Here is a 27,230-nt window from a genome sequence, read left to right as displayed (position 1 = left end):
AACTTCATACAGTAAAACCTCGTTAATATGAACACGCTTAATTCTAAATTTGCCGTAAAATCTGTCCTCAAAAATGTTCTAACTTCTTCTTCCACGTCCTTGTCGGTTTCGAAGCGTTTTCCGACAAAATGTTGGTTTAAGTGAAGAAAAAGATGGAAATCACTCAGCGCCCATTCGAATGTGTGCAAAAGCGCGGTGGTCCTGTTGGCTGTGCGGGGTCGAGCGTTGCCGTGCACCAAACCCGTGCCCTTGGTCAGCTTTCCTCTACGCTTGTTTTGAATAGCCCTTCGGAGGTTTTTTAACGTTCGGCAATAACGATCGGCGTTGATGGTTGTCCCTTGAGACAAAAAATCGACAAGAATAATGCCTTTTCGATCCCAAAACATGGTTGCCATGATTTTCCAGCTTCAGATTGTCTTGACGAAATTTTTGAGAGGGAGGCAAAGAGGGGTGGCGCCATGTCATTGATTGCCTTTTTGACTTTGGGGTTAGGTGGTGAACCCATATTTTGTCGCCTATGACGATAGAGTCCAAAAAAACGTGAGCGCTTTTCAAATGATTTTGCTTGTGAGCTTTCGTCAGCATTTTGGGCACCCGACGAGCACACACCTTTGCATACGCCAATTTTTCCCTCAAAATCGTTTGTATGGTAGACTTATTGATGTCTGGGATCAAAATTGCGAGCTCACGGACTGTCAAGACGTTGATCTTCACAAACTTTATCATTGATTTTCTTTAACAAAATGTCACCAAATGAAGACCCACTTCCCCTCCCCTCCTTATCATTAAGGCTATACCTCAGTTGAGGCATGGTCTAAAAAGATCGTAGCTAGGCGATGCGCGGATTGCGGGTCGCGGGTGCCAATGACGCATGTCAAACGAAATTTAATTTGTCATATAAATCCAACATGTGTCCATTTAATGTTCTGTTTATTGTTCTATCAGTAACAATAATAATATATGCATTGACATGTTTTCTTTTTAAAGTAAATGGGTAACGTTTTTAGTCATCTTTACACGATTTAAGAATTAATACGCCCGTCGCCATCACGAAACAAACTGACGTGTTTCCAGCTCGACGTTCTCTCTCCGAATGGCAGCGAGTCCAAAATTTCGTCGCGCCTATAATTGAAAATTATTGGCCGTTTCACTGATGTATCACTTTAACACTTGTTATATCACTCGAAAATTCAGCACTTCCTGACATTCCGCTGGTTCATCACATTACCATAAATGGATGTAAGACGACGATGAATTTCAACAGGGTGGACTCCCTCCTGCTTGAGAAAGCGAATGATTGAACGCACCTCGTAGGCGGTGAGATTCGACATCGGAGAATCCATCTCAAACACACACAAAAGTCACACTGAAGCAGCTACCGAGCCAGCTCACCACACGTTCTGGAGAGGGAAGTGTGCGCTACATGCCAGTGCTGCCATCTTTTGAGAAAAAACATCCGCGTCGCCGAAAAATCAATAAAGGTCTTTAAATCTTGGACAACCCTCATACATTGATAATTGTTCTTCTTAGTCTATGTCAGTTCCTAAATTAAAGCATAATATGGACACCACATGATGCCTCTAGGAATCCCACGCCAGTCTTCTCGTGTCTTTCTTAAGTCAAACCAGTATCCATTAGCTCCGCCATACATACCATGTGAGTAATATTCCAGGACGCCGGGATCCGGTTCAATTGAAGAAATGACATACCAAGTTGAGGCTCTATTGAAGCATCCATAACATGTGGCCGAGAACCAGGTCCAAAGTGGCTTCTCTACTATTAATGTGAAGAGTGACTCCTCAAATTATACCACCACATACCCAGTATCCGCTTTATAGCTCAGTACATATTATATGCTTGCTCTGAATTTTTGTAAGGTGCTATGGCTCATTTGCATAAAGCATCACTCAAAATGAAAACATCGAATAGGACAGAATTTGGTTTCAACTAAGTATGACAGAGTCCCGGACAATTCTCATTCAGTTGAATGTTGCTCCAGCTATTCCCATTCAGATAGCGTCATCTCTTGTGATGTGCACCACCAGGAATTAAAAGCTGTTGACACTGTTGATGTTTAGCCAATTTCCAATCAGGGGGAATTCACGACAGCTGCTATTACACAAAACATTAGTTTTCTTCGCGTTGATTCCGGTCGTGATCCCAAACTATGTGACCAATTGGATTGGAGACCAGATGGGACAGGGGATTCACTATTCTCATGCAGGCATTTGATTATGGCAATGATCTTAAGTACCGTTTACATGATTCACTTTTGACGATCATCGCGGAGGAATCATCCCCAGTGACTCGTGTAAACACACATTCATCAATGAATCATCGAAAGTGATCATCCGGAATCAAAGTGAATGAAGTTCAACTGGTTTTTCTTTTTGATCACTACGGATGATTCCGCGCATGCGCACTGCGCCCCTGAGTACTGTCATCATATTCCCCATTTTACATCGCAATACCCATGGTTTTATCCACTAACGCCTCATTTTCCTACCCCTCTCTCTCGATGAAATTTCTGCATTCATAAATAACAATTAATCACAAATTGTTTGAATTCTAACCTACACCACAATTTCACTTGACGCCATTTTGGAATGAATAGAGTATTTCACTTTCGGTTACACGTGTAAACAAAAAGTGAATGCCTGAATGTAATTCCATGCGAATGATTATCCGCAGTGACACGTCTAAATGAGCCTTTAGGAGAGATCCCATTTGCTTTCGGTATCATCCAGAGGGAAGGGTGGTTTAGGATAGATCCCATTTGCTTTCGGTATCATCCAGAGGGAAGGGTGGTGCAGACTGTCAAAAGCCTGTTCATGATTCACAAAGCAACTGTTCAGTTCATGGTTCTGCTAGAGAAGACATCTAAGGTCGTCAATTTGATCCGCACACTCTCGTCCGGGTAGGAAACTGGATTATCACTGTCTTAATGTGTATTGTTATTTTTTTCACTTGTTATAATCGTTCAACTCCATTCACCATGCAATTTTTATCACTGGAGTGAGTACAAACGTACGAAAAAGGAATGTTCGGAGGAATCGGTAAAAAAAACACAGGTGCACAGTGATAATATGGATGCAGATGATTGATTGAATGTAGAGATGTATACCGGTGACGGTGGCAAGTTGCTGCGTGGCATGAGCGGATGGCTGCTGTCCTCTGGAAGAAGGCTGTGATTGGGAACCTGACTGCGCCTGAGACACGGACGTGTACTGCTGTCCCCCAGACCCCGCCATGCCCCCGCTCGCCTGCTCCACTGCCACCGCTGCCGATAATGACTCTGATGTCAACTGCAAATTTATTAACTCAATTATGTCACTGTCAACAGTAGAGCTCATGATTCATTGCATCTCTAGTTTGTGTTCATGGACTACACAACTCCACAATAATAGTACCTTTTTAATAATAAATTCTACAGTTGTGAGTAATGTACTCTAACGTTTTAAGCTCTCTATATCAGTGATGCACAACCTTTTTATTAGCAGGCCATTAGGAGCCAATTTATAACATTTTAATTTTTTTGCCAGACAAAATAAAATTGCTTCGAATAATGATATCTATTCTTTGCACCACTGTTTTACATTCTGGATCCAACCGAGTGTACCTCAATACATTATCTAGACCGGTGCTTAGATGTATGAAACTTTTCCCAAATATAACAATAAACTTTCAGTTGGCGCCAAATTTAAAACTCTTATCCATTATCCGCCCGAAAGAACTTATACAGTAAAACCTCGTTAATACGAATTCCACGGGACCGAAAATCGAAAAATATTCGAAATATGAAATGTATGAGGGAAAAATATTAAAATTTTGAAAATGATTTTCATCAATATCGTTTACGATCATAGATGTGTCTACCAAATTTCCAGTTCCGTGTGTGTTAATGTGTCATAGAATGTCAGGATTATTTTTATTACCTTCTTAAAATAAGTAATTTATGATGTTTTACGAACAGTCTGTCACAATTTTCAGTGACTGGTTCGTGAAATAGTGTACTTTATTATGATTTATTGAATATTTTTATATGCCAGGAAATAATTTTGAATTAAAGGTATGGTTTTATATGAAAATAATGTTCAAGGGACTTTTTTTTCGCAAAAATTTCGAATTATCTGTGTTCTTATTAACGAGGTTCTACTGTAGTTTGTGTGCATGAATATACTAAATAATTTTTAAAAAGTTTAGATCAGAGAGCTCCTCTGTCAACCTAGTACATACGGTTGAGGTTGAAAGGATACAATATTAGCTGACTTTCATTAAAATGTTAACAATAAACCTACAGTAAACTCTCGATTAACTGTGTGCAGATTATGTGGTTTGAAAAAAGATAAATAAAAAAATTTACATTTCGCAAGCACAGTTTGATCTGTTCTCAAGTTTTGTGTATTTTAGAAAACATGACGCATTCATATTATGTACTATTAATTAGGCCGTCTAATCGCTCTTCTGAATAATCCCACATTTCGTAAATATTCAATTATTAATCATATCGAGATACATTGACTTGGTATCGAAAGTTAATTTTTAACCAGCGTCATGTTAAAAAAAAGATGGATTTCAGCTCATTTATCTCAGCTAATTGGATTAATTAAAATAAAATACAATATAAATAATACTTATTCTGTATAATTTAATAACAATCAGGAAGGGTTCGAAAGGAAACTTTATATTAGGGCTTCTCAATTCATTTGTCAGTTCAGCGAGGCTATTCAAACATATCATTTAAGACCCAAAATGTGATCACTTTATGTGTTCTCGCAGTTAATTGTCACAAATCTTTTAACACCCCCTCCCTTGGCTGTGTAAACTTTTAGAGCGAGATAGAGTACATAAATTACATATTGACAATTGAGATGCGAGGTGTAACTATTTTGAAAATAATCTACGTCACGGGTGACGGCCTTCACCTCAATTTAGAGTTCCCCACGAGCTGTCAAATACTGAGTGGCGAGTAGTAACACATTTTTTTAAATACACACTGCAATAACATGACTAATAAAATTGTAGGTTATGTTGATATGTTTTAATTCTTATTTGACGTTTCAATACAAAATTTCAAACATTTCTAGGTTTAGGTGGAAAAACCATAGATACGCCAGCACGAACATACCTGAATTTGACCGTGGTCCGCCAATAAGAGATGACTTTCACACGAAATGTCTACCAACTTAAATTTTCGCCTTATATCGCTTAATGTGATTTATCACATTCATCACTTTTTGGGTGTTAAGTGATATGTTAGAATAGCCTGGCAAGATGTCTTTCAAGCGGACGAAACCAGTCATGATTGTTATTAGATTATATGGATTCAGTATACATTTTATTTAATACATTGTCTCTACTAAAAATTTAGTCAGTCCCATAGAATAGAGGTGTGGAACCTACGGCCTTACAGCCCATTATGTGGGATCTTTTGGCCTTTGGAATGAATCCAGATTTTTATATTTTAAAAATCACAGTAGAACCTTTATTATCCAGATTTCCTTTTGATCATCAGTTTCATATGACTTTAAATTTTAAAGTATATAATTGGTAAAAATTTAAAAATTGCTATTACAAAAAAATTTTATTATAATATTAATTGACCGGATTTATTGTTATTCAGAATACTTTCATCCCCATTCAGTTCCGAAAATTGAGGTACTACCGTAGTAAATAGAAGTTAGATTTTTACAGAATAATGTACATTTAAAAGTTTCTTTAATGTGACCTTATGTTGGTCATTTTAATTTTTGAAATCCACCGGTAACATATTTTGACAAAAAACTGAAACTTAGTCAGAAGAGCTTTATGCAACCTAATTATAATAAAAATGTAAATAAAATATAAACAATGAAAAATAAAAAAATCAAATTAATTTTTAAATATTTATATCAGCATGTGCTTTGTGCCGCTCAAACAGGGTTCATCCAGCGAGGCGCTGCTGGCAAATCACACGATCACCACTGTAGACAAAAGCATAGTGAATTTTTATAGTCACAAACGACAGCTATAGTGAGATCAGCATTATTAGAATTCAATTTATACAAGCACATAATTCCTTGCAATACAAATATTCATCTGCCCTAAAACGGTTCATCGGACCCGGCTAATCATGAGAGTTTACCGCAGTGAGAATAAACAAAGTGTCCTACTGCTCACCACATGCGAGGAATTATTTGAGGAGACGGCATATGGTGAAACATCATTGACCATTGAGGAGGGCGCTGAGGTTTGTAACGAGTCTAATGATGATGATGAATTCTGTTGACCGACTGAACTGTCCGACAGGGAATGGTCCATTACACCAGCCTGCAACCCAAAACAGCCATTCACCATTTAGTTACTATCTCACAGTTCACTAAACCACTTAACCATTCTTCATCGTTATGCCTTCTGATTTATTTTTAACTATATTATAAGAATCATGGACGTAGATATTAGAGTATGTACGCAATGACGCAAAGCGGAGAAGGAAAGTGAGTGATTGACTAAAAAACTAGCGTATATTACCAATCACCGTTTGATTTCTGGTTAATTGGTTACCGCGGAAACAAAAAAATAAATATGAGTTAGATGTCTTGAATGATTTTAATGTAGCACAGGAATCCATGGCAGCAAAGAGCTATTTGAGCAAGTTGTATAGAATATTATCCTTCCTTCGTCACTGCACATCACTGTGTAGATACTATTCCCGATATGAAGTGAACAAAATATAAAAATTGCATCCGTTCAATATTTATTAATTGTACATCTTTATTTAAATTGCACATTGAATGTTTTTTTATCTTTCCTATAAACAAATGAAAGACTTGAATATGTATGTGAGGACTACTTGTACATATTATATACATTTATCAATTGAAACGGTTAAATTTTCAATCAACAGGATACAAAATTATCATTCGCCCACTCCATACAAACTCTACATACACTTGTTCATGACGTATAAACGTATGAATGTGTATATTTTTAATCCATTTTTGAGATAACTACAATACATTTAAAACCAATAGATAATAAAGTCAATTTATTAACATTGTAATCGACAACAAAAAGCAAGAAATTGAATAAGCATATAAGCTACAGAACGAAATGAACGATTATTGGGTTGGCATTTACGATTATTATTACAGATGGACCTATACGAAATGAGTAGTGTAGTTACATTTATGTATTATTCAATGCATATTATTATAAATTAAGAAGAAAAAAACCAAGAGCCCTTTGGTTTATGGCATAATAATATATAAGCAGGGTGAGAATACAGTAAAAAAAAAAACTCTGATTCTATGATATTAGTTCAAGTAACATACTTGTTATAGGCGTTGACATCGGCTGTTATGACCGTTGTCATGGAGACAGTACAGTAACAGAGGTTCATGCGTTCTAATAAATATATATATATATCTAATCTGACCACCAGACTCGTTACCATTATCCAACTTACAGTGAAATATATATAAGACGCTATATACTCCTCCAATAAAAGGTTTGTTAATATTTAAATATACATATGGGACAACTACGGAGACCTTATTCACATGGTACCGAACTGACCGAAAACTGAATGCCTCGATGCAAATTTTTATGGATGAAATTTTACACCAGTATTAATTTTTTTTTAACAGGCAAAGGTTTTACGGTATTCAGAAGAAATAAAAGTAACCATTCAAAATTATTCAATATGCAAGGGAGCTGTGAATTGAGATTTTAGCTTTATAGCTTATTTAGATGTGATTTGTAACTGTGTCCACCTCTGAAATCGTAAGTCGCAAGTTTAAATCCCATCTTTGGCAAAATTAACATGTTGATCTTCAATGTGTTTGATTCACAGCCCACTCTAAGGGATAAAAGCCATTCCTCTTAAAGAAAAATCTGATAATATAACCTCCCTTCTGTAAAGGCTGATATGCCTTGCTATGACACATCTAGACTATGTGAATGGAAACTTTTCTGAAATTAACCAATATTAGAGGCAAGCAAAAACGTACTAAAACTTTAGTCACTCTCTTACGCGATCTTACTTCGCTGCAAAATAACTGTCAAATCGTAAATTGGCATAAACACGTTTCGGTAGTTATTCAGTGCCGCATGAATGAAGGTATATATTACGTGTTAAGATGAATAAATAATACATCTGGAATTAGGTTGTTGGGCAGTCTCACATTAGAATTAAACTTATCGGTGGGCGCGGCGGAGGAGGGGGCTGACTCGGAGAGGAATCCAGTGGCATCTGTGTTGAAGTCCATCGCACCAAACTGGACTCCCAGCAGACCCACTGACGAACTGTCCAACTCACCAGGCATCTCTACCGCGCTGGATGGAATCTGAAATGTATATTTCGATTAAACACATCATTGAAGATTAAGAGGTGGCTAAAAATCCAAAACAACAACAGTTGATAGAATGTGTGAATACTAGATAGGTAATATAAATGTTCAAAAAATTATAAGATCCAACCGTTCGGACAGAAAACAAGAATAAGTTGACACAAGGCGATGAACTAAAATCAGTGGTAGTTGATAGTGACCATATACGTAAACACATTGGCCTCAACTACTACATGTATACGGGAAGGAATCAGACATGCGCAATGTGACTATCAAGCGCTACCACTTTAATAATGAATACCATGACAACCCGGGATGGGCACTGGTCACCTATTGCAGTGTTCTTCAACCGGTGGTCCGCGAAAGCTTTCACCATGCTATCAATCGACTATATCGCTACACGATTCAGGGAATTCGCACTAGATGAAATGCTGGGAGAATTTTTGAATGCTGCTGATATTAACCAGAAAGTCATATTTAAATCATGCGCACTCGATCCTTGTGAGAAAAAAAAGCTGATCGAGCTATCTTCTGTGTCTCTCTGGTGTCCAGACATAAAATGCAATCATTGTCTCAATTATGGATATCCCTTGATAAAGAATATCCATCTCTGAATTATAAAATCAGATTATTCGTAACTTTTTCAACTTCCTATTTATGTGAAGACTTTTTCATCTATGTCAGTAATAAAAACCAAACATAAAAATCGAATGGATGTTAATACAGCGCTTTGTCTCTCAGAAACAACGCTGCAACCACCTAAGTACATCAGGTATATCAATGTACATTAGGTATATCAAATTTTCTTACAAAAAAAGCAGCAGCAGATGTGGCACTAACCAAAAGTTGTAATTTAAAACATAAGATTTCATAAATAAAATTCTATCTATAATGGTTATTATTTCTGGCTAATACCGGTCCGCAAAATATTTCTCAAATGTTCACCGGGCCGCGAGTGTTAAAAGGTTGAAGAACACAGGTCTATTGGACATCCCGAGAGTCTAGAGTCTTTTTCCACTCCGTCCGACCACTGCAGCCATAACTCCTCTGATATCAGCGACGTAAGGCGCACTACAGTGACAATGCATTGTTCATTCTTTTTACATGACCTGCCCAACAGTCTTTGTAAATCATATGATATCCAGTTTATTTTGAAAACCTGGGATTAAAACCGGCACCACTATACTCCATTTTCACAGATTAGGCCAGATACCTTTCTGAATACAGAACACCATTAATTTTTAACCATCAGTAAAGCACGGGGTCTATCATTCAGCACTATTTATGACAGCGACGGCCTCACAAGAATTTTGAAAAGCCGTATCTTCATTTCCCTAAATAAATATTTTAATGTTATTTATTTTAGGAAACCGTTGAAACACCTGTCAGAGCCTTGGTATACAAATTCGTCCACCTCTTCAAGACGGAGAGAATCAAATTCATGGCCCCCACATCCTGAAGCAGGCCCCCAGGCCACGATGTTTGGAGGGTCTCACCAACCTATCGCGAAGGTTAAGAGCAGTGTAATGTTCTACAGTAGTATTCCCCAAATGGTATTCCGCGGAACTCCAGGGTTCCGTGTATTTTTAGTGATTTTTGGTATTTTTAATTAAATCCAAGTGTCGGCACTCGGCATCATATTATGAACCACTGATCGTGACTCGTTTTTGTGGTACCCAAGTAGAGTATCCTCTAAGTAACCATGCCATTTGGAATAGATTTTTTTGAATCAAAACGTGAGTAAACCAAACAAGTGCTTGGAATTTACTAATACAATTATACGGCGTACGTGAGTAAACCAATCAAGTGCCTGGCTTTTACTAAGGTCTTGAGCAGACAGAGAGCGGTCAGGCGTTCTGCGTTCAACCGACCGTTGATATATTCAATACGAGTTCCGACAGCAGACAGGTGGCGTTCAACAATAATGTAAATTTGTATACAAACGTTGTAGTGTAACATGTTGGTTGACAGCTTGTCTTCCGAAGACGAAGCATTGCTTTTGTGGAGTTTACAGGCGTCTCAAACAACGTCTGTTCAAGCCCTAATACAATTATACGGTTGCGTATACACACAAATCCTTGTCACTGTGTACAATGGCAAGGTTACGTGGAGGATACTCTAACATGCGACCCTTCGCCATATTGGATAAATAGTAATTTTTATTAGTCAGGAAACACTAAAATCAATTATAAAATAAAATTCTTCTCGTGAAATAGTGCCGCAGTCGACTTTTTTTAGTATTAGAGAAAATTTGTGGTGCTTATCTCACTTACTGGACGATCCACCACACCAGGCCCCCAAGCTAGAGCCCTGTCAACCTGGCCATGATCAAATTGTAAGAATTTGGTTATGTAATTAGTTTTGGTTGATTAATTGTACCCATGTGTCTACTGCTGCTCGTTCGAATCTTCGTGAGTACTAGATATTTCATAGTGAATAGTTTGTCAACATGATAAATGAATAGTCTAAATATGTAGGTGGAATACCTTAGAAGGTGGCGGTACTCTGGCTCTTTGAAGAGGTTTCCTTTGGTTAGACATATCAGAACCGTACACACCGTAATTTGAGCTATAACCTGTAACAGTAATCAAACAAAAACTATTAATTTATAACACTCAGAAATATTGAAAGTCTGTAGAAGGAATTCTTTCTAGTGAAATAAAATATCTCATTATTTAATTATTATAACTACACCTCTGTTTTGTACAAGGAACTGACCAGCTACAAATCAATACAATTATTGTATTATACACCTTTTCTTTCTGTTTATTAAAGCTACCAACATAATATATCTATAACTCAAATGTCTTTGAATAAATTAATAAATAATGTTGTTTCAAAACTGTCAAAAAATTCAACAGGTTAATCATCGATTGTACAGAGTGGAAATACTTACCTTGTTGAGAGTTTAGCAAGTTTCTTTCTTGCTTGAGGGATTCAGACTTCTGTTGAGTTAATTGTGAGAGATATTGAGACTGCGCGGCAGACAGCGTGCTAGACACGTTCATTGACACGGGACTCTGAGCCTGAAACACGGAAGCATTGGTGAATATATTGAAACACTACTTAAATCAGAAAACGTACACCTATTGACCAATCTAAGACCCGTTTCACATGGGACACCTGTGGCAAGCCACCGGCGTGGCGAGATTCCGCATTTACTTGTGTACCCGACTGAATGTGCTCATTCAGTTATGTGTAATTGCGGAATCTCGCGACGCTGGTGGCGTCAGTCACACAGTGTCAGGTGTGAAACAGGTCCAACGATATACCTAAAAAAGAATGAGTGAAGGCAGGTGTCTCCAAGCAGGGGCCCGCAAGTCACATGTGTATCACAAGCATACAAAGACAGGCCCGCAGTGATGAAATCGTTCCAAAGGACAAAGCGTTTTTTGATAATATATTTATCATGCCGTTGCCTGATCAAATTTTCAGCAGATCTGTGTGTCAGGAAGGTATTAAAAAATTATTGCTGCATTTGTCATTTGTGCACAAATGGGTTCATTTATAATGAGTAAACCTTGAAAGGATTATAGCATGAATGATTAAACCTTGAATGGATAGCTACTAATCGAATGAATTAATCATGAATTGATTAAAATAATGAATGAGTTATAACCAAAAATATTCACACATATACAGTGGCGATCGCTGAGTTATTTTACTGGGAGTTCACTTTTTTTTAAAGTACCTATGTTATTGTTCATTTGTATGAGAAATCCATTCTTCTGTTTTTCATCGACACAAATTCATTCTTTTTTGGATACTGAGCATATATAATGCCTTCAATCTTGGTTGCGTGATGGTGTTTCTGCTAAAATACTTGATCTGTTTGAGTGTGGAAAAACATCTTTCACTTTCCACTGATGTCATCGGAATAGTGCAAATAATTAAGTTTAATAGTAAAACCGTTTTCGTAAATGTCTCAATAAGATTTTTTTCTATTATAATGTTAAATAATGCTGAGGCAATATCAGCATTATAAAAAATATCCAAGCTGTAATATGTGATTATTAATTAACAATCATTATTAATAATATGAATCCGCTTTCGGGAGGTTTTACTGGGCGTCTTACGAGGCCTGAGCGGCTCGCGCAACTCAGACGTATAAACCGTGTGTGAAAATTTTCGTAGACAAAGTCTTTTTTTGGTTATACGTTTATACGGTTCAAGTATGGAACGAGCCTTGGCGATATTGAGTGGCGCTCGAAGAAGTATTGCTATCTCACGCTATCACCTACAGACGAATATTATTGCTGTCGCACTCATTCTCATTACAAGGCATGATTGCTTGTGCGATCGAGGAACTCGCTCCCGAATAGCATTGCATTTGGCAAAGCGAAACCACACGGACGATGCTAGCGCGACGCGTGAATTATTGTATATTATATTTAAAATAGCCGGTTAAAAACACATACTTATTACAATTTGTTTTTGTATATGAATTAATGACTACGGTAATAGATCAGAACACTTTTAATAAATGAATTAGGTACTTATTTTAAAAAAAAAATCTTTTCACATAAATTGAGTGGGTAGGTGTTCACCGCTCCAGCGCTCTCAAAGGCGCATCGCCACTGCACATATATGTGTCGCTACATTTCAAAATCAGCCAAGTCCACCTTTAGGTATTTTTGACTTTTTTGTGAATTGCTGAAGAACTACTGCTTTCTAACATTTCTGCATTATCAAAATGTGGAATTTATTAATTTTAAATATTATATACTCGAAATAATATAAGCTTTCACCCTTGTGACTGTATATTTGAGAAAACAAAAAGCTGTTTTTCTCCTATTCATCTATTATGGACTTGGCTGATTTTGAAATCTAGCGACATATATGTATTATATTAATTATGAAAGGACCATGATATGAATGATTGCATCATTAATGAATAAACATTGAACGGATGAACAGTACGAATGAGTCAATAGAATGAAATATATTATGAGGATTATAGAATGATTCTATTGGCAATGAATAATTTGAATTGATTGTTAGAAGAGTAATTTGAAGCAATGAACTAATCATTATGACTGTATTAATAGTGGAATGAGTAATATTGAATGAATTAATTATGAATGGTTTGCATGAGGTCGGCTGTCAGATATTCTAAAACCTTATTGGGCAGCGACTAGTCAATTAATGAATCAGCATACCTTGGGCGCGTGATGTGAGGTGGAATTAGCGTAGCCGTAGACGGCAGGATCCTGTGTGAGGTTCTGGGGGGACTGCTGCAGCATCTGCTGGGAGGGCAGAGGCAAGGGAGGGGGTGACGTGCTACCCATCCCCATGCTCATGCCCAGCCCCATCACGTCGCTCACGTTCTGCTTCAGGTACTCCGAACTCACACCCACTCCGCCAGAGCCCATGTTTAGGTTCACCTCCTGAAACGGATTCTATCATTCAGTATCCAAAATGAACATGAGAAAGTAATCCCATCTATTAGGTCGAATATACATGCATACTCAGCACGATTGCACCATACAGTCACAAGACACGTGTAACTTAATGTACCGACATATACAAAGAATATGTCATTTGGGACATTTTTGGGGGATAAAACCTAAATGACAAAAACTGCTTCTCTTTTGCTACCATTTCCCATCACAGTACCTAGAATGCGAAGAGTTTAACTTGATGTACCTACCTACTAAAATCACCTCTCACGTTTCCCTATTTGTTCACCTCACCATGAAAGCACTTGACATTTCTTATTTGTGTGTGCTATAAGTCGTTTAAATCAGTGTTTCTCAACCGGTGGTCAATGGAAATGGTGGTCCGCAGAATTTTTCTGGTGGTCTGCGAATTTTTGGCGCCCAAATGCCTATATATGCTAAAAATTTCAATGAAATCTTCAAAGCCCGTGCATGCCTGCTAATATTTGTGCAGTGTTTTTGTTCTTAAAATAGATTAATAGTTTTACGTGACTAAATCCACTGCGATCGGTCATTGTTATACGTTACAGTACAAAAAATATATTTTATTTCTGCTTTAGCAGTCTGCAAAATGTTTCTGCTATTTTCAGTGATCCGCAGGTGTCAAAAGATTGAAACACCGAATTTTAAATATGTTGACAATCCAAAAAAAATTGACAAGTGATGGTAGGATTATTTAAATTGTACTGTGAAGAAAAAAAGACCAAAATGACCTTATTCGGCCGATAAACAATATTGACAAGAGTCGCGGCGATGACGGGACAAATCATTTGACAATTTTTTCAATTTCAATTTATTTATTTTTTTAACATATTGTGGACATTACAAATTATAAGTTTAAGACGTTCACAACATGACATTTAGAAACAAAGATATATAAATATAACAGTATTACATAAAAAAAGAGATATATCAGTAGATAAATTAGATAGGTACAAGGAAGTACACCGGATGAGTTAAGCAGACCCTATTTTAAGAATTTATAAAACAACATCCACCTAAACTCATTCTCACGTAGGTGGAATATATCAACACCCAAAGCAATTTCGTTGAACATAGTTATCGCTCTCCCAATTGGCATTACCAGTGGCAGGTTGGTTCTGCACCTTGGGAGAATAAACAACTGATGGTCTCTATTTCTATGATAGTTATCAGGGACACACATGTCAACACTGCCCAGAATGGCAGAGTTCTCATTTATACCTAGTATAAGTCGAAAAAAATACGTAGCTAAATAAAGATTTGTTCTAAATTGCAGACTGCAGTATGTAAGCATGCCTAAGAGAAAGTCAGTTGGATAAAGCCACGGATAGTATCCATACAACCTCAAGTAAAGGAGTCTCAAGAATTTCTTCTGTACCCTCTCCACCATAAGGCCATACTTCAACTGATGACAATCAATATTGCCATATAACCAAAAATATCCCAACTCTATGAGAAAAAATTGCCATATGTCGTTGTATTTGATATGTCTGTTCAAAGTGGGGAATAGTATCGTCCAATCCTGGCAATACTTTACACTTGACACATTCTAAGTTTCGTTATCATAATAGTAATATAAAGCTAACAAACCTGCTGCAGCGTGTTGCCAATGCCCGCACTGGAATTGTTGTGGTGCTGCAGAGAGTTGAGGTGGTTGAGGATAGCGGTGTCAGGCAGGGGCGAGTCGCCTGGCCCCCCACCCGACGGTGTGAACACCTTCGTGTCCGCCAGAGAGCCTGACCACTCCTCGTTGTCCCAGTCTTCTGGTGACGGGAAGCCATCTGCACCCAGTGCTTGACAAATTAATAACCAATATATATTTTTAAAAACAGCAGTAACAGCAGTTGTGTAATATTTGTGAAGCAGTTGATTTGGTAGTCATGAAAAATTAATATTTTTTAAGCCGGTAGATTGAAACATGGCAACATTTGGGGTTTTGGTAATGCATACTATGACATACTGGATTTTTGCGACTATCGCAATCTGTAGCAATTTGGGGTTTTGGTAATGCATACTATGACATACTGGATTTTTGCGACTATCGCAATCTGTAGTGTAGGTCCACAGACCGATTCATGTACTCCAGTATGGAGACCACTACCCTTCAATAGAGACTTTATTACATGTTTTGTTAAAACATCCTAGATAATGTAAAATCCTAAAGTTGACAAGTAATTAATACCTTGACCGTCATTCCGCTGAGAGTCCCACGGGGATTCATTGGAGGGCTGCGAGTAGTGTGATGACCGCTGACCTCTCATTGGCCGCCCTCCGCCACCCCCTCTGCCGCCCCTGCCACCCCTTGAACCGCCTCTTCCGCCAACTCCACCCGGACCGACACCCCGGGAGCTTCCTCCCCTTCCGCCCCTCCGAGATCCCATCCCTCCTCGCATTGGCCCAGCGCCGCCTCCGTCCAGATTATTTTGACCGTGCCCGTCTATATCATTACTGTTTTGGTAGTCGCCGCCCCGCCCTCGGTCTGGAAACATGAAAAGGAGAAAAACAAGAAAAATTTTAATATTTTCCCCCCATACATTTCATATTTCGATTTTCGGTCCCGTGGAATTTGTATTAACGAGGTTTTACTGTATTTTCAAAATCCAACATCAAATATAGACTATTAAAAATGTTGTTTCATGATTACCATAGTAATAAAATTAAAAAACAAATCAATGGCTTTGCTCAGGAGTGAAAATATTTGTTTAACAAGCAAAGCCTGTGATCGCGTCCACAGCAAAAAATTTTCAGTAACAGTTTGAACTAAACTAAACTCTTAAAAAACTATTATTTTTACCAGAAAAATTTCACGTTATATTTCTGAAATGAAGATTTAAAATCTGTACTTATATGATTATAATATATAATAATATTATATATATTATGTTGTGGCTGACAAACTCGATGACATCAAAAATACGATTTTACATTTTTTTCTAAAAGGGACGGAAGCAATATGTATGGGTCTCCACGAGAGAATTTGTTCATCCCATGAACTCTTTGCTTGTGATGAAATACAACATAGGAGAACCTTAGTTATCCAGACCTCGATTATATATATTTATCGTTATGCGGATTACTTTCATACCCAATAAACTAGATATTTGAGGTTCTACTACATGTTGAAAATATAACTTGGGAAATTGCCGAGTAATAAATAAAATGCTTTACATGGTCTGGGATTGGAGCGCGTCCTGGGTGGCGGCCTGTCACGTCCGGTCTGGTCTTGTCTGTCGCCTCCGGCCCCTGTACCGCCCTTAGCCGCATCTGCTGATCCAGCGGCCCCCGTGCCCGCCTCTGCTGATTCACCTTCACTGCCTGACACCAGACTGTTGGCCACTGCTGCCACACTTTTCTTCTTTTTTTTCTCCTTTGTCTTCCACTGACCCTGGAGACAACAAATATCATCATATTTACCTTCATGACTACCACAAAGTAAATTTTCGCATCACTTGCAATCTACATCAGAACTTCATTCCTGACTGCTACATGAAGTTTAGATGAACAGAATAATTATATAGAGATTCGGACATATTGATTCTATATGAACTCCACATTTTTACATGTATCTCTACTGATATAAATCTCACTTAACCCAAGATATTCAGGTCTTCACGGATGAGAAAGAAGCAACAAATAAATTCATATCAACAGGCAAAACCACACAGGTTTGCTAGCTTTTCAGCAGACTAGAGCACAGCATTCTCGGATCAATCTGACAAAAAACACAGGAAACATTTTTTCACTGAGCGGATTTCATTAGGAAATGAGAGGCTGGAGACCATGCAGCCTCTTGTTACACCGAGGCTCAAGGCTCAAGATAAGCTGGCTTTAACCATCAGCGATAGTTTTACCAGTCTGCAATGTTTGTTTAAAATTTGTTCCCGAAGTCCGTACATTGAAAGACTATGCACAAGTATGTATTAGCATCTTGAAGATTCCATAATACCATATTGTTTCGAGTATAGTTCAATGAGAGCTAAACATTTTTCTTCCGACCACTCGTAACTAACAATTCGTAAATTGTTAGTCTGTTACGTGAACACAACATACACACTACACGTCCAGGTTCACCGGCGTCCACAAACGCACTCCGCTTACCTTTGGCAAGCATTCTGTGGTTCGCGAACTGTACACGCTCGGAGCACGGAAACGTTTTCATTAGGAAGGATCATCGCAGAGCACTACTGGTTCGCAGCATTAAATAACGAATGCTACATTTTTAAATCTTGCGTATTACTATCGAATAAAAAAGTAACAAAATCTCTCCCTCACTGCAAATAGTAGAAATAATGTGATAATAGTGAAATTTAATATTGATAGGGAATGTGCGTGATGTTACCTGTGATCCATCAGCCTCCTCGAAGAGAAGATCACACGCCTTGGCGAGGTCGTCGTCGCAGTCGTGCAGAGCGGCGCACACCTCCTCCTCGGAGCGGCGAGTGGTCTCCATCAGCTGAGTGACTTTGTCGCGGAACTTGGCCGCCAGCTCGTCGTTGCTGGCGGGACCGCGCTACAACCATAATAACAATGTAACCCACATTTGGAAGGGACGAAAAATACAGTGAATTTTTTAGTTCAGGTAAAAGTCAGCCATATTCGTGTTTGACATTGTTTGTACATCCCATGTAAATCATCTATATTCTATATGTGAGGCTTCTAATTACAAAAAGCGACAAGTCCACAATTCAATATTTTCGGGAAACAACGTTTTTATGTTTCAAGCTTGAATTATTTGTTTTAACATGAGATTATTTTTTCCGATGTACTCTATGTCGAAATTAGAACCAAATGGCAATTTGTTTCATCCGATAAACTCTTAAATGTAATAAATATAGGCAAAATAAAATTGGACATAGCGCTATTCGTACCTCACTTTTTAATTAACTCCACATAAGGCACATATTTCCGTGGCACTGTCATGAGTTTACCAGATGCTATAGCATGGGAGACGCCCTTTTCAATATTGAACGTTCCCTTATTGGTTGACTTAAACACGTGCAAAATCAACCAAGCTTTAAATAATATGAAACACGGACTTAGCACTTTTTGTAATAAATCGAGACTTGAAATATTTTTTTTCGTAAGGTTATGTCGCGTTTTGGAATTTATAGATCAATACATATTTTGTAAAATTATACAAAGAATACGTGAGTATTTTTTTGGACTTAGCGCTTTTTGGAATTAGACGCCTCATGTATAATAATAATTTAAAGTACAAAATATGGTCGATGGCTTGTTTGATTTATTCTGTCATCAGAATTCTGACATCCCAATATTTCTATGCACCGAATATATCACACTAAATCAAAAAGTATCCGGCCAACATGATATGTGAGGTGTTCGATTTAATTGACAGGGCTCAGTACTAACCTGTGATTTGTCTGTGTTCTTGTGTGAGACATGGTTGTGATTGTGCTTAAGATGTGTCTGCCCTCCCGAGGAGCCTCCGCCCGACCTCGTGCCGCCTTTGTTGGAAGCCCGCGCCCCCAAGCTCATCTTTACAATATTTACAGCCACTATATACAAACTAGCTGAAACATAAGACAACACACAGAATATTATTTCAAATTTCATTCATGCCCACAGTATGCGTGCACCAACATGAACAAGTTAAAACAAATGGGTAAAAGCGTGCATTGCAAACATGGTACTCCAAATCCAACCGGAGATCGAACATGTCAGTTCAGTCAACGCAGCCTTGATTTTGAAACTGTGTAATCATTTGTTCATCTGGGTCCTTTCCTTTTCATCAAAACAAAGCAATGAAATGAATTGCTGAATAATCATTGACAAGTGGTACTTTGGTATCGAAAGGATTTTGAACGAGGTCCTCTCGTAGAATAAGAAAACAGCACTTCATAAAACTCTCCTGCGCCCATTATCATAAGACAGTGAGCGATTGAACGGTATTTGATCCAAAACTACATGTAGGTATGTCATAATATTGAAAATAAAGTTATCATAAAAATATAATTTCAAACAATTTCAATTTTCTATCTTTCCATTGTTTTTCAATTTGTAAAATTCACACAAATCACTTCAACGAGAAAAAAAAAGCAGTAGTTTGCAGCAAATTTGTACAATTCATGTGCGATGTCACGCGCATAGGATACCCAGAAGGTAGACAATGTACGCATCTCCTGAGGGTAAAAGAAGACTTGGAAAAGAGGTGTTGCTGGATTGTCCAGAATGAAGAGTTTGTGGGAAAAGCTAAAAACAACTAATGGTTCTAGAGCTATTCATAATAATCCGTGCGACGCGGTGAATTTAAAGAATAAATAATTTCCAAGAGAAAATAGCAAGTGAACTAAACCGGCACTAGCTCGAACATCAAAGCCAAACGGCATTACCACAGGTATACTGATCATATGTGTGATTACTTGCGGCACCACGTAAAATTTGTTTTAGGAGATGGCATTGGCACTGACCGTTACTAGGCAACGTCATGAAGAACCACAATGAATTGGTTCTGTACTGGATGACAGAAGGTTGCAACATTGTTGTAAAACTGCACTGCAGAAGGTAAAGATAAATCATTGCAGCAAAAAATCTTTTACTGGAAGAAGGTAAATATGTCAGTAAAACTAAATAAAATTTACATATTTAATATAACACACCTAGTTATAATGATTAATGTACACATCATTTTACAACGTTTTTCTTAGCTCGTATTCTTATTTGTCCGGTGGTTCTTTGTCCCGTACAAATTTTGCAATTGATTTTTAGCTAACTTCCCGACTAGCTAGACATTTGAAACTTTTAGAAAATATCAGAACACGATGCCAATGCATTTTTTAATACTTTTAGCAATCTTTAAGTAGAATTGAATTCATTTTCAGTTAATTCTGTTTTGTATGAAAAGTTATTTCGACACCATTATTAGTTGCTAGAGGGGTCTGGGCAACTAAATTATTAATATATACGTGCGTTACTATGGAAATCAATATGACATGTCAAATTGACATTTTAGTATTATTTCTATCAAATACAAATTTTTTTGATCGTTTAAGCTAGTCAAGTCAAGTTTATATGATTCAACAGAAAATTTAAAAACGTATATAAAAAGTTTTTTTTATCTTGTAATTATTCTATATCTAAGTCCACATTTAGTCACTTCATCACCCACTTCCTCTTCAATTTTTAAATTCTGGTTTTACACCGAGAAGTTTTGTGCATGCGCAAAGGAGATGAATCCGTTTTACTGTCTACATTCGTTCATCACAGCCTTCACTTCGTGAAGTCATAGATAATATACCTGCGCTTCAGTTTGTTCATATAGTCTTTATGGGTTATATCCCATAATGCGCAAAGTGCCCTATACTCCTCAATAAAATTCATTGTCATCGTTTCAGTGACATTTTGCAAAAAAATCGTAATATTTCAATACTAATATGCATCCAATATGATCAACTATTCCTAACATCGACTACCAATAGACTAAAATAAATATATTTATTGACAAGCAACTGCGCGAACAACCTGAATCTTACCGAAAAAATACGAAGCTGCTGGGGTGTTGAACAGAAATCTAAGCCGGTCGGATAGCAGTGCGCTAGTACTTTCATTACAAAATGGCGACCATTTTCAAACCGATTTGAGGACCGACGACGCATGCCCTGTGTTCAATTTGTGAGACGTACGGAAAAGTCCTCAGTGTAGACTTGGCTAATGACGTTTAAAAATTGTGAGACCATGCAATCTCTCACCAGATCCAAGTTGTAGATGTTACATTGGCCCTGATTCAGCCACGCGCTACGACTATATCAATTATGTTAATCCAACCTGCGTTTTTTCAAAGTCATAGATTTCGGTGTCCTGGAAGACCACAGTATACTGTATATCATGACACATTCGCTATGTTGCTTTTCAAATTATATTATGCAGTATCTCAAGCAGAGTTAAGGAATCTCTACATTTTTAAAGAATCTCGTTAGACTACTGGTAAACTTTATTTATTTTAAAATTAGTTTAGTTGCACTGCTGGATGAAGGTTTCTCAAAGTTGATTTCATTCCTCTCGGCCCTGTACATTGGCCATGTAATTCCACCGACACTTTTCATTTTTACTATTTTTTCTGTCTTTTGCACTACTGAAGGACTAGATTTGTCCTGACGATTGCTCTTTGTTCGAGATATTTATCCAGCCAATTTCCATGTGAAGGTTTTAGCATTTTGACTCCATTACATCGTGTATCCTAGTGTTTCCTATATAATTGTTATCATACATCTGCAGTTTAATAATACAAATTTTATTTTTTGAGTTTAGCCTTCAATCCAACCCACTTACCATGTATCGAAAGCAATTTTGAAGAAAAATGTGTTGAGATTCTTTTTTTTAATAATTCCTCTTGAGGCTTTGACTGCGACTGATTTTCATATTGCCTCTTCTCTAATTTTTTTACAAAACTTTCATTATCTTACCGAGGTCTTTTATCTTCCCCAAATGTCAGGCCACGTTTTGAGCTCCTCGACGTTCTTAAGGACATCTTCCAAGTCGCAGCTCTACTCTGTGTCATTAAAATTTAAGTTCTCCTGAACACATTTATCGCAGAGCCGCAAATTGTTTCTCCCCATGAAGATATCAAATCGTGGTATGGCCTGGTCTAAAATATCAGCTTAACTTATTTCTGTTCAAAGGTGACTCAACAAACCAGGGCTTCGGGCAAGAGGAAGGTAATATGGACATGTTTTGACACATTTTCCTAATGGACTCGTTCCATCATTGGCATGACCCATTGCGGATCCTGGCTATCTGCATGAAATGTTTCTATTCGAGTTTGCCATAGCGAATCATACAAACCACAAAATGCAGTCAAATCAATTGCGGTCAATCGTCGTTTTGCCATACATTTGCCAGTTTATAGTATAAATATACAGTGGCTCTTTCTAAAAAGTCCTCATTTTCGTTTCCAGTCTATTGTATACGACATTTTTGCATTTATTCCATAATAGAAACATATTCTTTCAAACAAAGCAGGTACGACAGTGGAAACATAAAGCCGGCTCTCACATCAAAACTCGTCTCGCCTGCAACATGTTGAATACGTCCATGTGACGTCATCGCCATTCACAAAACACACGTTGCTAAATGGAGCTCCACAAATTGGCCGAATGAGACTGTTTAGTTTGAAAAAATATCTGCTGTTGCAATTGACAAGCTGCATGCTTCTCGGGCTGCGAGTCGAAGACACCGGGACGCATACAAACACCTACGAATCGGTGATTCCTATACCGGCTCACCGCATCCAAATATCTATACGTTTCGAATGTTACGTGCGACTGTCGCTAGGTAGATCTGCGCGGTCTTCATATGCAACACAGGATCGACGTTTGGAAGGTTTGATTTATGGCTGTGCGGCAGATGAGGCGAGTTTAGATGTGAGAGCCGGCTTATGTATAACACAGTTCACAATAATTATTGCACCTTTTAAGCCATACCTATATATTCAACTATAATAATACTTCTTAATAGGTAAGTACCTTTCTTTCATAGATGTCTGAACTATTTCACCAATGATTGTTAATAATATTGTTTTATGAAAATCTCAAAATTGAATGGAAAAAAAAACAAAAGTAGCAAGGAAATGAATTGAAATAAGTTTTGACATCTCACATAAGTACTTACTTGATTGTAAATTGTTATATGTAAAATAGTAATATTTAGAAATAATGACTAATCGCAGTGGTGAATAAATACTACGCGCATTCGTATACATATTAATAGATAACTTAAAATGATAATAGCAGTCACTTTCAATACAAAGAATAGATAATAGTGTTATTCTTCCTGAGATAGAATATATTTTACAATAATTATTATCGAAAATAACTGAATCCTGTCAATATTGCACTGTTTAATTATACGCAAATGCAGTGTTGGATGCAATTAATGGTTGAAAATTCCGTATAAATTATTATACTGTTATTATTTCGACCCGTTCTAACGAAACGTCAAGGAGACAGTACTTATCAAAGATTAGGTATTGTTTTTGTCGTGAAATTACGCGAAATATGCAACGGCCCATGAATACGTCAATAACATTATTTTTTTCCTGTATGATAAGGTAGGCGTCGGGTGTTGCACAAAATATACTTCAATTGATAAAGCGAATATAAATATTTCACGACGATTTTATCAACAAGGAAGGTATGACATTACGTTAGCGGTTTTCTCTGCAATAATCGCGGTGTCAACGCAACGGAGCCATTAAAACACTCGGCTTCGCGCTAGTTTTCGTGGGAAACACATCATTGTCGTTTCCAGAAGAAGTACATCATCATTTCACACCGAAAGTAACCAGCAAACAATGAATCACAGACTCGAAAGGGGAGTAAATGCGGCAACACTTTTCTCACGGCCGGGGGACGCGATTATATAAATCTGACATCTTACATCGGAAGGGATCGAATCGAGGTAACAAATTGACACAGAATCTCGGAGCGTACAGTCGTTTTTCAATTTATATTCGACGGTAGACTTGACCTCATCGGCACCATGTGGAGGGACGCCATTCTTAACGCGACCGTGGAAATCATAGTGACAACTTAATAACTCTGACAAACGCACTGGACGGACGCCCACACTTCCGACGCTGACAGTCCGGTGGATAATTAAATATTTCACACATTAATACCTGAAATACTGGCGGCGATTCGCGATTTAACAGTAAACAATGCAATATAAAACAGAATTAACCGTACCTGCTGAATGCGCTCAAACGCAGTCTAGTCACGTGACCAAAAATTTTACACAAAATGGCCAAACGCAGTCATTGGCTGATGGCTCACTATCAAATTATTTCTTCACCTTGGCAATAGGTGGCTGCCTCTGCAAAGAAAATTAATTCAATTTGGAGGTTTTTTTCAAATTAACTGAGAAAAAATTAATAAAAATCAAAGAGATTGAAGACTAAAATCTACCTACCCAAGAATAATTGATATGATATTTTGCGATAAAATATATTGCACGTAATCACGTTGCGATTGTACAATATTATGATAAGGAGTGAATGAGGTTTATTTTAAATTTTATTATTTTACAATAAATAACTGTACCTACCTATATTGCAAACATTTTAGTATATTCTAATATTTCACAATAGTACTAAAATATCAGCCAAATTTATCATTACAACTAGGTATATTATCTACCTATCTATACAGAATAGATACAAGTAGGTAGGTACCTACCTAGTAAAGTTTATTGACATTTTTTATTCAAATTCAATCTCTTTGACAGTACCTACTCTCAAACTTGGCAACATTTCCCGTTTTTTTTTAAATCAAACAAAATTGAACAAATCCAACTACGATCAGCAACCAATTCCGAATCTTGATGAGTGCTCAGCCGTAGTGGTTTGGCGGTCGCGGCGCGACGGCGTCTTGCGAAACTCAAACGTATAAACGTGTGTATTATCCCTCAAAAAAGACACTGTCTACGAACATTAATTTCACACACGGTTATACGTTTGAGTTTCGCAAGACGCCACCACGCCGCGCCCGCCAAACCACTACGGCGAGTACCAAAACTGCGTTGCGCCCAGATGACGCGGTTTACGCGCTAGTAGCAAAAATGCTTTGCGCTCAGTATTCGATATGGAAACCGAGGAAGCGGTTTTGTTGTGGCTTGTGTACCGTCGATGAAAGCGACGCAAACAACGAAAAAATAGACTGTATAGACTGCATACAATTTCAAGTGATAGAGCTATTATTTATTATTATTTTTGGTTTTGGTTCCAGAACCTGATCGCATATTTTTATTTTTTCTCATTTCTTGAACAAATGAATCCCGAAGCTCTTTCCACTTTTTTTGGAGCGAAATGCCTATAAACAAATATTCAATAAATTAATATTGGCACGCCACTGTTCAAATAAAATATTAAACTTTTCATAACTCCACTCCATGAGCGTTATTCAAATAGAGATTGTTTTGTTCTTCTGAATCACCAGGATTACAAAATATTTCTACGAGCTTTTCCCAGCTTGTGCAATTTATATTTATTTATAATAATCAGAAGATTCAATGTCCCATATAACCTTCCACTTCATCAATAAATAATTCTGTATCGAAGTATCCACGCTCCACTTTGAAAAGAAATAATGTCTATTTTAAAACGAGCCGACAAATCACTTGCACAATCAGCGCACTTTGGCAATCGCGTTGTTACTGGGCGCAATAATTGGCTCCATAGTACCTCGACTCGCGCACAATACGCGCGAGGTTGAGAATCTGGCGTATGCCCGGCGCATTCCGCGCGAGAGTCGTCACGCGCGAGCGCTTGAGGACAGTTGAATTGGGTCACATGTACCTGGAGAACGCGCAATTTGTCACTCGCGCGTAAAAACGCGCCATGTGGACAGGCTCGATTTGCTAGAAATTCTGCGGGAACGCGATTTCCAACATCTAATTAGTGTTGCCAGTACCTAAAATTATTCAATAATTTAGGTTCGTATCATTCAACCTGAATCAGACAAATCAAACTAAACCATAGACAATATACAAATTGTATGAGTAGAAAATACACCGGAAATGGTTTGAGATTTGACGTTTGGTATTTTGTGTATCATTGAAAATCAAACCGTTCTCGGACCATCAGAAATGGTTTGACATGAAACGTCAAACCAATTCGAACGGTTCATAGACTTATGACGATCTGTCAAACTTCAGAAAAGCGTTTCCGTGGACATTCCACCAAACGGTCCCAAATCCAATGTGCGATTTGATTTATTCAGTTCAGGTTGAATGATACGAACCTTTATTTGTCTCTTTAAGGCTAGTTTAGACGAGTCACTGCTTGTTTACACATGTCACCGAAAGTGAAATACTTAAATCATTTCAAAATAGCGTCAACTGAAATAACAGTGCAGGCTGGAATTCAAACTATTAGTGAATATTTGTTGTATGAATGCAGAAATTTCATAGAGAGAAAGAGGAATATGAAAAAGAGGCGTTGGTGGATAAAACCATCGGTAATGCGACGTAATTTATCTTGGGTGTATATTATAATCCTGGGTCTGGCAAGTACACAAATTGTTTTTCAATTTGTGTATGAGTCAGAGTACGGACCTAATAGGTTGAGCAAGTGGCTGACATCCATTTCTCGTAAAAATAAAATCTGTTAATACAAACCTCCACTCTGTGGAGGCCCATATGGTACTATTAGGATCTGATATGGTCAAAAGAAAAAAAAAGAAGAAGTATTTATGTAACCGGTTTGTTGTCAATTCAGAAAGACAGTAGTTTACATACATACGTTTGTAAATAATATGATGACAGTAGTCAGGGGCGCATTGCGCATGCGTGGTATGGGCAGTGGCGTGGTACGCATGCGCGCCAATTTCGCAATCATCCGCGATGATCGTAAAGTTGAACATATTCAACTTCATTCGATTTCAATTCCGGATGATCACTTTCGACGATTCGAGGATGAATGTGCGTTTACACGGGTCACTGCGGATGATTCCTCTGCGATGATCGTCAA

The 27,230-nt window shown here is 37.7% G+C and overlaps 1 protein-coding gene across 6 annotated transcripts in view; it reads right to left on the bottom strand.

Annotated features, from left to right (window-relative positions):
- Positions 1 to 24,484, bottom strand: part of LOC147075274 (protein lingerer-like) — a 50,872-nt gene extending 26,388 nt beyond the window's left edge. For 2 of the 6 annotated variants that reach the window (XM_085942542.1, XM_085942546.1), the window contains exons 1-12: positions 24,451 to 24,484; positions 19,121 to 19,281; positions 18,090 to 18,260; positions 16,919 to 17,135; positions 15,933 to 16,229; positions 15,341 to 15,543; positions 13,490 to 13,717; positions 11,227 to 11,356; positions 10,817 to 10,905; positions 8,166 to 8,327; positions 6,160 to 6,309; positions 3,125 to 3,305 (exon numbers count right to left, since the gene is read on the bottom strand). In XM_085942542.1, coding sequence (XP_085798668.1) covers positions 3,125 to 3,305; positions 6,160 to 6,309; positions 8,166 to 8,327; positions 10,817 to 10,905; positions 11,227 to 11,356; positions 13,490 to 13,717; positions 15,341 to 15,543; positions 15,933 to 16,229; positions 16,919 to 17,135; positions 18,090 to 18,260; positions 19,121 to 19,246 — 1,954 coding nt within the window. In that variant the 5' untranslated portion in view covers positions 19,247 to 19,281; positions 24,451 to 24,484. Of the gene's footprint in view, positions 1 to 3,124; positions 3,306 to 6,159; positions 6,310 to 8,165; positions 8,328 to 10,816; positions 10,906 to 11,226; positions 11,357 to 13,489; positions 13,718 to 15,340; positions 15,544 to 15,932; positions 16,230 to 16,918; positions 17,136 to 18,089; positions 18,261 to 19,120; positions 19,282 to 24,142 lie in introns of all 6 variants that reach the window. The other 4 variants (XM_085942547.1, XM_085942548.1, XM_085942544.1 and 1 more) reach the window with 3 other exon arrangements.
- Positions 24,485 to 27,230: the final 2,746 nt, after the last annotated feature.

This window comes from Rhyacophila brunnea, unplaced genomic scaffold, assembly GCF_057557595.1.
Source record: "Rhyacophila brunnea isolate RB1 unplaced genomic scaffold, BYU_Rbru_1.0 scaffold_15, whole genome shotgun sequence".
Taxonomy (NCBI): Eukaryota; Metazoa; Arthropoda; class Insecta; order Trichoptera; family Rhyacophilidae; genus Rhyacophila; species Rhyacophila brunnea.
Note: the sequence above shows the minus strand (reverse complement) of the source record. Positions and strands in the feature narration are given on the sequence as shown.